This window comes from Oncorhynchus kisutch, linkage group LG17 (genome assembly GCF_002021735.2).
Source record: "Oncorhynchus kisutch isolate 150728-3 linkage group LG17, Okis_V2, whole genome shotgun sequence".
NCBI classification, from domain to species: domain Eukaryota; kingdom Metazoa; phylum Chordata; class Actinopteri; order Salmoniformes; family Salmonidae; genus Oncorhynchus; species Oncorhynchus kisutch.
In genome coordinates, this window is record NC_034190.2 from 60431471 (window position 1) to 60444323 (window position 12853).

At 39.8% G+C, this 12853-nt stretch overlaps 1 protein-coding gene across 1 annotated transcript; it reads left to right on the plus strand.

Annotated features, from left to right (window-relative positions):
* The first annotated feature begins 2023 nt into the window (after nt 1-2023).
* srm (spermidine synthase) lies at nt 2024-8954 on the plus strand. The gene is made up of 8 exons (XM_020506396.2): nt 2024-2339; nt 3100-3220; nt 3376-3468; nt 3589-3742; nt 3896-3979; nt 4332-4477; nt 7584-7706; nt 7852-8954. The coding sequence occupies exons 1-8, from the start codon at nt 2209-2211 to the stop codon at nt 7867-7869; spliced, it is 870 nt and encodes a 289-aa protein (XP_020361985.1). The 5' UTR covers nt 2024-2208; the 3' UTR covers nt 7870-8954.
* The last annotated feature ends 3899 nt before the right edge of the window (nt 8955-12853 follow it).

Sequence of the window (12853 nt, forward strand, 5' to 3'; positions counted from 1 at the left end):
ACCCAATCAAAGGATCAGAGAATGAATCTAGTACTGAAAGCATAAACTACAGCTAGCTAGCACTGCAGTGCATAAAATGTGGTGAGTAGTTGACTCAAAGAAAGACAATTGAACAAATGTAATTATAAAAAAATTGAGAAGCAAGAGAGATTTTGTATTTTTTTAGCTAGAGAATGCAGTTAGCTAGTTTTGCCTACTCAAACAGAGAGGGATGCTATGTTACCTAATTGGATATGGCTATCCAACACTGTAACTCTTCCAAGTCAAGGTAAGCTTTTGGTTTTATAAATGTATTGCCACTGTGTCACGACGCCGAGGTCGGTCCCTCTCCTTGTTTGGGCGGTGTTCCCGCGGTCGACATCACCGGTCTTCTAGCCATCGCCGATTCACCTTTCATTTTCCATTTGTTTTGTCTTCCGCACACCTGGTTTGCATTCCCTCATTACTTTTGTTTGCCTCAATAAAGGGCTCCGTTTGCTACCCATTTCTGTTCTCCTGCACCTGACTTCCCTGCAGCCAGTTACGCACTCCTTTACACACTGAGGCCTGCCGGTGTAACTGCTTGCTAACTGTACACTGTACTGCATGATTGTAGCGGGTTTACTAACGCGTTAGTTCAAGTAGCTATGTTGACTTGACATAAGCTAATATGTTGACAACAATATAGGCTGTGTGTAGCGGTTATGATATGCAAGTTTGGCTTGGAAAGGTTTTTGTTGCCTGGTCACAATCAGCTGATGTGTGATGTGTTGATATGATTTGTTTAATAGACGTCTGGATACTGTGTTTCAGGATTCTGTGGCCATTTACACAGATGGTTCAAAAGATCCAAGGACAGGACGGATCATTACAGATCATCTGGCTGTACTGTGTATATACGGCAGAGCTGATGGCCTTACTGTTGGCCTTGCAGTGGGTGGAGGAAGTTAAACCAGACAGAGTAGTTATTTTCTCTGATTTATATGCAATGTTGATGAGTCTGCAGTCCTTTAGATTACGTAGCAGACAAGACATAATTTAGGATGTACTACAAACCCATGGCAGGATTAGACAGATGGGTATACAGAAGATGTACTTGGGTCCCAGCCCATGTGGGGTGGAGGGGAATGAGGCAGTTGATGTACTGGCTAAACAAGCACTAAGTAGTGGGGATGTTGATGTTGTAGTTTCAATGAGCAAGGCAGAGGCAAAAGGCCTGTTTATGGACAGTGATGATGCAGAGATGGCAGGAGCAGGGGAATAGAGATACTAAGGGCAGGCATGTATTTCAAGTACAGAGGAAAGTCAGGGAGGGGGGGGCAGCAGCAAAGGACAGAAGAGAGGAGGCTATTTTTACTAGATTAAGGGTGGGACAAAGCCGGTTGAATAAGACTTTAAATGTGATAGGAAAGCATCCAACAGGAAATTGTGATTATTGCCAGGAAACAGACCATGGAGCATATTTTATTTTTTATTTAACCGAAAAGCGAAAGGGGGATACCTAGTCAGTTGTACAACTGAATGCCTTCAACTGAAATGTGTCTAACTCATTTAACCCAACCCCTCTGAATCAGAGAGGGGGTGGGGGCTGCCTTAAATCGACATCCACGTCTTAGGCAAGTCAGTTAAGAACAAATTCTTATTTACAATGATGGCATACCCTGGCCAAACCCTCCCCTAACCCGGACGACGCTGGGCCAATTGTGCCCCACCCGATCACGGCCGGTTGTGATACAGCCCAGGATCGGATCAGGATATGTAGTGACGCCTCTAGCACGGCGATGCAGTGCCTTAGACCTCTGTGCCACTCAGGAGCCTAAATATTGCTATAGTGTGGGCAGTATCAGAGGGAAGCTGAGATCTCGTATGAGGAAGAAGGGGATACAGGAAATTAGTTTAAAGAGTATATTGAGGAGAACGTCATTAGATTTAGTCTCAAATATTTGATATTTTTTGCTGCCAGCCCGTTACCTGCGAGCAACGGGCTTGGCAGGTAGGATTTAGCTTCTCCCTCTCTGTCCCACACTCCAGTGCAGTAGGTGGCGGTAATGAACCGTAACGTTGGATGCCAACCACTGATAAAACCACCGAAGAAGATACCAAAGCGAAGAAGGCATGCTACACGCCCCAACGTGGTTCACAGCTCAGTCAGATTTATTTTGAATGAAACATTAACAAATATTTTTTGTTTGTTACTATAACGAACTGTAAACTTTGACTGCGTCAATAATGGACAGCATAAAAGACGGATGGTTCACAGAAACGTGTACGTTATGGCCTGGACAAGCGATGAGTCTGCAAGTAGAAGAGGTTCTTTACCAACAAAAATCTAAATTTCAAGATGTCATGGTTTTCAGGAGGTAAGTAGCTAGCTATTTAACTAGGTAGCTAACGCTAGCTAGCAATACAACTGTTTATGCTAGCTACGTTAGCTAGTTATGTGACGCTGAGTGGCTGGCTAGCTAGTATTTAGTCTGCTTTTAAAATTGAAAGGTTAAGTAACTGTTCTCTCATCTAATCATTATTGCTAGAAGTTTAGCTAGCGCAAACTAGTTAGCTCACGTTAATTAGCTAGCAAACGTATCTACCTAGTTAGCTGACAGCAATACCTTAACGTCGTTAACCTAGCTACTATACGGTTAGTTACCTAATTGGTTCCAAGGGTGTAAATGTTTCCAAGGTTTTCTAGCTAGTTATTTGTTTTGATTGTTTGTCGTGGTCATTTTATTCATGTTAGCTCGTTAGCTAGCCAAAGCTAACTATCTAGCTAGTTTAACTTGCCAGATGTCATGAACCCAGATGTTGCCATCTCTCACTTCCGTCATTGAAATTGCTTCAATATTATGTGTGCTAAGTAATGTAAGTAGCCCTGCATTAGCTAGCATGTCTTGGCACAACTTGTCTCATATACGTAACGTTAGTTGGCTAACTAGGTTGCTAGCTTTATCTTGCCAGTCATAACTTGTATTTGACACCCCTAACCCATTCCTAATTTATTATCATGCAACCACATCCAGTCTGTTCCTTTTTGACCTGTTCCTGCTCTTCTAGTGTTTCTGGGGTTATTTGTTTGCACTAATTACTCATTTGAGTAAGTAATCTCATACCATATAATTTCAGCAAAACCTATGGAAATGTACTTGTGCTGGATGGAGTTATTCAATGCACAGAGAGAGATGAGTTTTCCTACCAAGAAATGATAGCCAACCTACCTCTGTGCTCCCACCCTTGCCCCAAAAAGGTATAGTCATCCCACCATAAATTCAGTTGAACATATTATACTACAATACTTAATTGTGCCTTGTAGAGAATCCAGGACAGATGACCTTTTGGGGAAGTTTTGGGAATTGGTGTCTTGTATCACTTATTATAATGAATGTTCCCTTTTCTTTGCAGGTCCTGATTATTGGTGGAGGAGATGGTGGCGTCCTGAGAGAAGTGGTAAAGCATCCACTTGTTGAATCAGTGGTTCAGTGTGAAATCGATGAGGTAGGTACCAAACACTAACTGGAATCATGCTCTTTGCTCTTTTCTCAAAATGTAATTGACTGGTAACAGCATAGAAGACAGAAGTGTGAGGTTTGTTATAATATTCACTTTGCCCTTAAGGATGTAATCAATGTGTCGAAGAAATACCTCCCAGGTATGGCGCAAGGGTTCTTCAGTCCCAAACTCACTCTGAATGTTGGGGATGGATTTGAGTTCATGAAACAGAACCAGGATGCCTTTGACATCATTATAACAGATTCATCTGACCCTGTTGGTAAGGAAACAGATGCCTGCGACATGAGTGTTTTATTTGCTCATATTTCTGTGTAATCTGGAAAATAAATGTACCTTTTGATAATTGATGTATCAATAGCTATCTCAAGTGTTCACTTTTCCTAAGTCTAATCCAGTTACTTATGTCTTGCAGGGCCTGCTGAGAGTTTGTTCAAAGAGTCTTATTATGAACTAATGAAGACAGCCTTACGAGATGGTGGAATTCTTTGTTGCCAAGGTGACATGATTTCTACTGACGCTTCAATCCTGCTTCAGATATCGTTATTAGAAAAAAGATGGCAAAGTGTGTGCAATTCATAGCAGTATCACGAGGTAAATAGACTGCCAATCTAAACTGGCCAGGAACCTGTTGCCACCTATATCACATTATTATAGCAAGATTGCCAATAAGATACATGTTCAATTGGTGAGGGGAGTCAGAAGACCATCCCTATCTTTATTTGCAGCAAATGCTGCTTAGCAGCTTACTTATTGCCCTGTGAGGAAATAGATTTTTTTGCAGTTGGTTAGATCAATAACACTGACAGAGAATTGACCCACCCTTTTTTGTTTGCCTCTGATTTCAACAGGAGAGTGTCAATGGCTCCACTTGGAGCTGATTAAAGAGATGCGGACCTTCTGCAAGACACTGTTCCCAGTGGTAGATTATGCCTACTGCACCATTCCCACCTACCCAAGTGGTCAGATTGGCTTTATGCTGTGCAGTAAAAATGCTGTGAGTTTCCATCTTTGTCCTGGTTAGCTTTTTTCTGTCTTCAGTAATGTAATTCTTAGTGGTTCATTACTTATAGAATTGAATGAGTTAATGTTTTTGTGTACTTTTTAAGCAAGTCGTTTTGAAACTAGTGCTCAACAGCCAAAAAAAGGTCCCTGAAAATATATTTGTATTTATGAAGGATCCCCATTAACTGTTGTCAAGGCAGTAGCTACTCTTCCTGGGGTCCAGCAACATTAAGACAGTTATAACATTTAAAATATTACATGACATTTCACAACACATTGTGTGCCCTCAGGCCACTACTCTACGACCACATATCTACAATACAAAATCCATGTGTGTGTAGAGGGCGTGTCTTGTGTGTACAACGTCACGTACCACGTCGTTGCTCTCTGTCCATGCAGGTGTGTGCACAGAGTTAAAATAAATTCTTAGATGTGCTTGGGCCCATCCTGTAACCTCATTACTTTAACCTTACAACATCATTGGAAATGATGCCATCTGCCAATCAACATTGTTCATCAGGTTACAAGCCAGCGATTGACAAAAAAAAAGGACAATATGGAATTATTGATTTGGATCATTGACATTACAGGAAGGCAGGCCACAATGTACTTATCTATAAAAAAGTGGAAACAGTTGCCTTTGATAGCCTCTATGGAATGAATACTGTGTGTTGTGCCCAGGATATCTAAATGGATGAAAGAATAAACGTTTTTTTATTAACCTTTTAACTAGGCAAGTCAGTTGAGAACAAATTCTTATTTACAATGACGAACCACACTGGGCCAATTGGGAGTCCCATAGGGCAGCTCACAATCACAGCTGGATGTGATACAGCCTGGATTTTAACCAGGTACTGTAGTGAAGCCTCTTGCACTGAGATGCTGCGCCACTCGGGAGTCCACGATAAATCCTTATCGTGAAATAGTACCCAAATTCAACAAGAGACATCAGTGATACTATTTAGGAAGTAAGATTGTGACCACAATGTTTCTGATCGGGTTGAAAATGATCAATGTATTTGCAGCTGAAATGCCATCTCATCTGTATCCTATACATTTGCTTGTCCAACCAGGGCGGCAGGTAGTGGATCAAATCCCAGAGCTGACAAGGTAAAAGTCTGTCGTGCTGCCCCTGAACAAGGCCGTTGGCCTACCGGGGAACAGTGAAAATAAGAATTTGTTCTTAATTACTTATTAAGCCTAGGCGTCCCGCTAGCGAAACAACTTCCTGTGAAACTGGAGGGCACGCAATTCAAATAAATAATCATAAAAATTGTGAATATTAAACTTTTAGGTACATACAAGTGTCATATCGGTTGAAAGCTTAAATTCTTGTTAATCTAACTGCACTGTCCGATATACAGTAGCTATTACAGCAAAAGCATGCCATGTGGTTGTTTGAGGACGGCGCCGCATATCAAAATATTTTTCTGCCGGCACAGGTTTCATAAATTCACAAATAGAGATTAAATATTAACTTTTTGAAAATCTTCCTCTGATTTGTCATCCAGTGTCCCAGCTATAACATGTAGTGTTTTGTTAGATAAAAAATCCTTCTTTATATCCCAAAAGGTCTGTTCGTTGGCGCCATCGATTTTGAGTAATCCACTCGTTCAACATGCAAAGAAAGGAGTCTGAAAATCTACGCCTAAACTTCAAAATCCATTTCTATTTGTTCCTCAGATACCCTAAAATATAATCAAACTAATATTTCTTACGGAAAGTATGTTCAATAGGAAACCGATTTTAGCAGGTGCGTCTTGGCGCGCGCAAACACGGATTTCCATGCCGGTGTCCTCGTACTAAAACTGTTATTTCTTATTTGTTATTTAAGTTATAAGCCTGAAACATTGAACAGACTGCCGACACCCAGTGGAAGCCATAGGAATTGTATCCTGGGAGCTAGAATTGAGTATTCCCTTATACTGGCCATTGGAAGAGCATTGTCTCTCTCTCAAAAAAATCTGGTTGGTTTTTCTTTGGATTTTCTCCCACCATATATATTGTTATACTCTCCTACATTATTTGATAATTTCTACAATCCTCAGTGTTTTCTTTCCAATGGTACCAATTATTTGCATATCCTGGCTTCAGGGCCTGAGTAAAAGGCAGTTTACTTTGGGCACGTCATTCACACAGGAAGTGGAGAAAAAAGGGCCCTTTTAACTGACTTGTCTAGTTAAATATATTTTTGGGATTAGGCTACTTTGTTTCCGGATAAATGCATTGAAAGAGAGAAGTGACACTAGCAAGGTCTAATACTGAGCAAAGTTCCGGTTCCAATCCAAGTGCCATAGACGTTTAGCAAACTCCAGGCGTTTAAATGAAAATAGAGCCATTTGGCCACCAACACACACAAGTGGTGGGTTTGATGTCAAAATGAGAATGCATGAGCAGAAAATAACCCCACATCTTCTGTAAAAAATATGGTGGTGGATCTTTTATGGGGCTATTATGCTTTCACTGGTCCTGGGGCCCTTGTTAAGGTCAACAACATCATGAACTTTACCCTGTACCAGGACATTGTTGCCTCTGCGGGGAGGCTGAAACTTGACTGCAAGACGATAACCCCAAGCACACATCAAAATCCACATTTTAATGGCCGACTCCGGACTTCAATCCCAGTGAAACCCTGTGGTTTGAATTGAAGAGGGAACTCTATAATCGCAGACTAAGGATATAAAGAATCTGGAATGGTTCTGTATGGATGAATGGTCTAAGATCCTTCCCGATCCAACTTGTAGAACATTTTATCTGTATATCTAACTTTGGATGCATTCATAATTGTTCTATTGATTTATTCTCGCGGTGCTCAAAAAAGGCATGCGCTTAGCTAACATGCATGAAGACCTTAAATAATTGCATGTAAGGATTTCTGGGATTCATATGTTAAAAGATGACTACATATGGTTTATAATGCATGTATGAACCTTACATTGACAGGTCTATTCCAAGATGTGGGATAAAGTCGATTTTTCAGGCCTCTAAACAAGCAAAGTATTTAAAAACATTCTGAAACCCACTTCCGTAGTGATGACTTTTTTTCCACAGTCAGTCACAGTCCCATATTCTTACAACAATTGTGTTTTTGTATTTAGCAAACCACTTTCAGAGATCCCGTGAGAGAACTATCAACAAATGAGGTGGAAAGTATGAACCTGAGGTATTACAACCCGGAGATCCACAGAGCATCATTCATCCTCCCTGAGTTTGCAAGAAAGGTAACCCTGTTACAATCATATTTATTGTACATGTCAGACCCCTCATACAGAAATTGAGGGCATTTCCCCCACCCGTATTCCTACACCAGGTATCTTCCATCCTTGCGTTGTCTCACTTTTATCCATACTATTTTACTCTTCACAGGTACTGAGTGAAGCATGAATGGCATGATGAACAAAATCTTAATCCTTGACCTGATTCTCTCTGGCAACAGAAGCAACACAAGAGCTGCTACGCCTCTTTTCTCAGTCTCCACCAGGAAGGAAAGACCTTCAGTGGGCAATTCTGTTCCTTTCAGAGAGTATTAATTCCTTCCAGTGCTTCCTTCCAGTCTTACAAACTATTTGTATTTATTTGTTCTGGAATTTTTGTCATGTCTTGATTCTTAAATGGTAATCACTTATGTCAACATCTAGTGAGGTGGGATGGAAAACATTCATACCCTACTCTTTGGAGCAATGTGATTCTAACACATTATTAGTATGGATTTAATCATAGTACTTGGTTGTATAAATACCAGATTACCTCTTAAGATTAAGGTACACTCAATTGCAAAACATGCCCACTCTGGTTTAAAGAAAACCAATACAAACGTATTCCTCTTCGCACCTCTCCGTCAACTCATTCACCCAAATAATTCAAGATGATCCAATAGTGCCTGGATTGTGTTTTTCCATTACAGTAGGAAACATTTGTTGAAGTGGTTTCTATCATAGTTTACCTCCAGGCAGACGAATGGTATGATTTTATATTGGTTGAAAATGTATTATCTGCCACAATGGAAAAGCTCAGGTCAGAAGTTGAGTTGAACATTACCACTTTAAAATGTCAACAGAAGTGTTGATTGTTTCCTATATAACACTTGTTTAGATATAGTTTATTCACCAATGGAGCTGAAGTTACATGTGTAAGTTGATTGAATGCTGATGATGTACTGCACATCAATTTAGTTGGTTTCTTATCCTTTGCTATTCAATCCCTATATTTGGTACTATATGGTTGTTGATCTAGTATGGAATAATCCAGAATACTGATGTCAAAATTATGCCTTTTGGTTTTTATTTCTTGGGGACCTGATTTGTTATGAACTTAGGTGTGAAATATTGAAAACTATAGATCTCCATGGAGTACGTATCAGTAGTGCATCCATACTAAACCTATGTCCAAGGCAATGGTGTTACACATGAACATTAAGCTCATGTTTTTTATAAGAATGATGAAATATAATAAATCTGAGGTAAACTGGATATCTGAGACTTGTTTCTCTGTTTTAAAGCTCCACATCTCTCGTCTAAAATCAAGTGATTATACAAAAACTGTATGAAGTGAGAAATCCACCTGAACTAGCTCAGGCATGAAAATTACGATGAACCAATTAGGTTTCAATCCCACATTGTAGAATTGTGTCCACTGCACAGGGCCCTTCAGAAAGCATTCACACCACTTGATATTTTCCACATTTTGTGTACAGCATGAATTTAAAATGGATTCAATTGAGATTGTGTCATTGGCCTACACACAATACCCCATAATGTCAAAGTGGAATTGTTTGTAGATTATTTTGAAAAATTAATTAAAAATCTGAAATGTCTTGAGTCAAGTATTCAATGCCTTTAATGTCAAGCTGTACGTTCAGAGGTAAAAATGGGTTTAAGTCACATAAATTGCATGGATTCACTGTGCAATGTGTTTAACATGATTTTTTTAATGACTCCATCTCTGTTCCCCACACATAATTATCTGTATGGTCCCCCAGTCTAGCAGTGAATTTCAAACACAATGACCAGGGAGGTTTTCCAATGCCTCGCAAGGAAGGGTACCTATAGGCAGAAGGAAGAAAAACAGGCATTGAATTACCTTTGAGCATGGTGAAGTTATTAATTACATTTTGGATGGTGTATCTATACACCCATCCACTACAAAGATACAGGCATCCTTCCTTTCACTACAAAGATACAGGCATCCTTCCTAACTAGTTGCCGAGAGGAAGGACGTGAGGCCAATTACTTAAAACAGAGTTTAATGGCTGTGATGGTAGAAAGCAGCATATGGATCAGCAACATTGTAGTTACTCCACAATACTAACCTAAATGACAGTGAAAATAAGGACGCCTGTACAGAATAAAAATATTCCAAAACATGTATCCTGTTTGCAATACGGCAATAAAGTGAAACTGCAAAAAATGTGGCAAAGAAATTCACTTTGTCCTGATTACAAAGCGTTACGTTTGGGGCAAATCTAACACATCACTGAGCACTATTCTTATTTTCAAGCATGGTGGTGGCTGCATCATGTTATGGCAATGCTTGTCATCGGCAAGGACTACATCGTTTTTGGGGGGATGAAAAGAATCTGAATCAAGCTAATCACAAGCAAAATCCTAGTTCTGTCTACTTTCCAACAGACATCTGGAGACAAATTCACCTTTCAGCAGGACAATAACCTAAAACACAAGGCCAAATATACACTGGAGTTGCTTACCAAGATGGCATTGAATGTTACTGAGTGGCCTAGTTACAAGACTTGAACATGGCTTTCTAGCAGTGATCAACAACAGAGCTTGAAGTATTGTGCAATCTAGGTGTGCAAAGATCTTAGAGCCTTGCCCAGAAAGACTCACAGCTGTAATTTCTGCCAAAGGTGATTCTAACATGTATTGACTCAGGGGTGGGAATACTTATGTAAATGAGATATTTCTGTATTTCATTTTCAATAAATTTGCCAACATTTCTAAAAACATGTTTTCACTTTGTCATTATGGGGGTATTGTGTGAAGATGGATGAGATGTTTATATATTTTTTGAATTCAAGCTGTAACACAAAATGTGGCGTATGTCAAGGGGTATGAATAATTTCTGAAGGCACTACATGTAAGATCCATAGTTCTCTGATATCATAGACAACTGCCACATCTACCTACAGCATACATAACAGTTTTACCTGCAATGTTCTGCTTTGCTCCCTCTGAGTCTACACGTTCATTCGATATTTCTGAAAGTAAACAGTTTATAGTTAGTCTTGCATCCATATCAACATATCGCTGGGTGAGCAGTTTCACTTTAATATTGTCCTGCGGATATTGTATGAAGGAGCACATGCCATTCTTTCAACCATTGTGAATTATCATGTTATCTAGTTTGTTCCGTGGTTGAACTTATCAAATAAATACAAATTACATGTTGATTCCACCTTCAAACTTATTGACCTCATAGCCCTATACAATCGTATACTGTAGGAAAATTATAGGATTTGGTCACCGATTTCAGTGCCTAAGTTGGAACGTAGTGGCTGTACAGTAACATGCTATACATGTCAGAGCTCAGGGTCTCCGCTTTATAGCTATGAGACCGTAAATATAGCTAGATTCCATTTATGGACTTCTCTCTACACATATTCTGACCTTGAACTTATCCTGTTAAACTCTGTTGGCATTTTCTAAACAACGCATTATATTGTATGCTACCCTCAAAGTACATTTCAGTTTCTAAACTATAAGTCCTGCAAATACATGCTTAGTACTGTTAGAAAGGCAAGAACTGTGGAATTCTGATCAAGATGTCAGAAACTACTACTACTACAGAGCCCGAGATACAGCAGCTTGAGCAACGTGCCATGCCTTCTTTTTTTGTCTTACAGGAGTGACATACATACGAGAAAGTCTCTACCTATCCATTGATGTAAATCTGTCCCGTCTGATTCCAAGTTTGTCCATGAGATCGTAGTAGGAGATCACAAGGTCTCTTGGCCGCTTGAAACCAGTTGCTTCTGGTTTGGGTAGTGAATTATGTAGTGGAAATTCTAATCAAGTAAGGGAGAAGAGACTCAATTTCTTCAATCAATCAACCTTTAATACCGATTAATTATTGCAATAATGGAGCTTGTCAACGACCACCTGTAGGTGATCGCTGAGAGCCCAATAAAACAAAAGCAAGGGGTTTATATAGAACCCTAAAAACTACTTAATCATGGTTGGTTCCACCCCTCCCCGGCAGATTGAGGCATCATAAGCTACCTTGTTTTCTTCTTGTGGCTATGTGTATCGGGTCTGTGAGGTCATTTCGTACAAACAAGTGATAACAGCAGTTCCGTTACTCCTTTCTTTACCAAGCTAGCCTCTGTTCTCTTCATATCAACATCTTTGTCTAATGCCATGTGACCAAGTTACTCAGAAGCAAAGATGATTGGAAACAATACAGGTCTATTCTGTTCGTCAAGTTTATCTCTATCCAATGTACTTGACTACACTCCTAGACCAGTTGAGGGGAGTGAACGTGGAAGAGAGGAACCAACCCTGAGGTGGGGGAAGTGGTGAAACTATGTTGTATGTGCACACCAATAGGACTCCTTTATGCCTTTAAGCAGAGAGCTCTTTACCATCACTAACCTCCTATACTAAGCTCCTATTATAAAGCTACAAATATTTATATAGGTACAGGTAAAAAATGTTGCGTTACAGTGCATTCGGAAACTATTCAGACCCCTTCCCCTTTTCCACATTTTATTACATTACAGCAGGTAGCCTAGTGGTTAGAACGTTGGACCAGTAACCAAAAGGTTGCTAGATTGAATCCCTGAGCTAACAAGGTATAAATCTGTCATTCTGCCCCTGAACAAGGCAGTTAACCCACTGTTCCTAGGCCGTTATTGTAAATAAGAATTTGTTCTTAACTGACTTGCCTAGTTAAATAAATAAAACAATTCTAAAATGGATTAAATACTTTTTTTCTCATGAGTCTACACACAATACCCCATAATGACCAAGTGAAAACAGGTTTTTAGAATCTTTTGCAAATGTTTTAAAAATAAAAAACAGAAATACCTTATTTACATAAGTATTCAAACCCTTTGCTATGGGACTCAAAATGGAGCTCAGTTACATCCTGTTTCCATTGATCATCATTGAGACGTTTCTACAACTTTATTGGAGTCCATCTGGGGTAAATTCAATTAATTGGACATGATTTGGAAAGTGACAGCTGTCTATATAAGGTTCCACAGTTGACAGTGCCCGTCAGAGCAAAAACCAAGCCATTAGGTCGAAGGAAAGACAGGATTGTGTCGAGACAGGATTGTGTCGGATTGCTCCGAGACAGGTTTGCTCCGAGACAGGATTGTGTTGAGGCACAGATCTGTTGGAAGGATACC

What these genes read in the sequence shown, in the direction of transcription:
- srm (XM_020506396.2), top strand. Translation starts at nt 2,209, where the DNA reads ATGGACAGCATAAAAGACGGATGGTTCACAGAAACGTGTACGTTATGG. An exon ending in TTCAGTGTGAAATCGATGAG is followed by an intron (nt 3,469 to 3,588) that starts GTAGGTACCAAA and finishes TTTGCCCTTAAG; the next exon opens with GATGTAATCAATGTGTCGAA. An exon ending in AGATTCATCTGACCCTGTTG is followed by an intron (nt 3,743 to 3,895) that starts GTAAGGAAACAG and finishes TATGTCTTGCAG; the next exon opens with GGCCTGCTGAGAGTTTGTTC.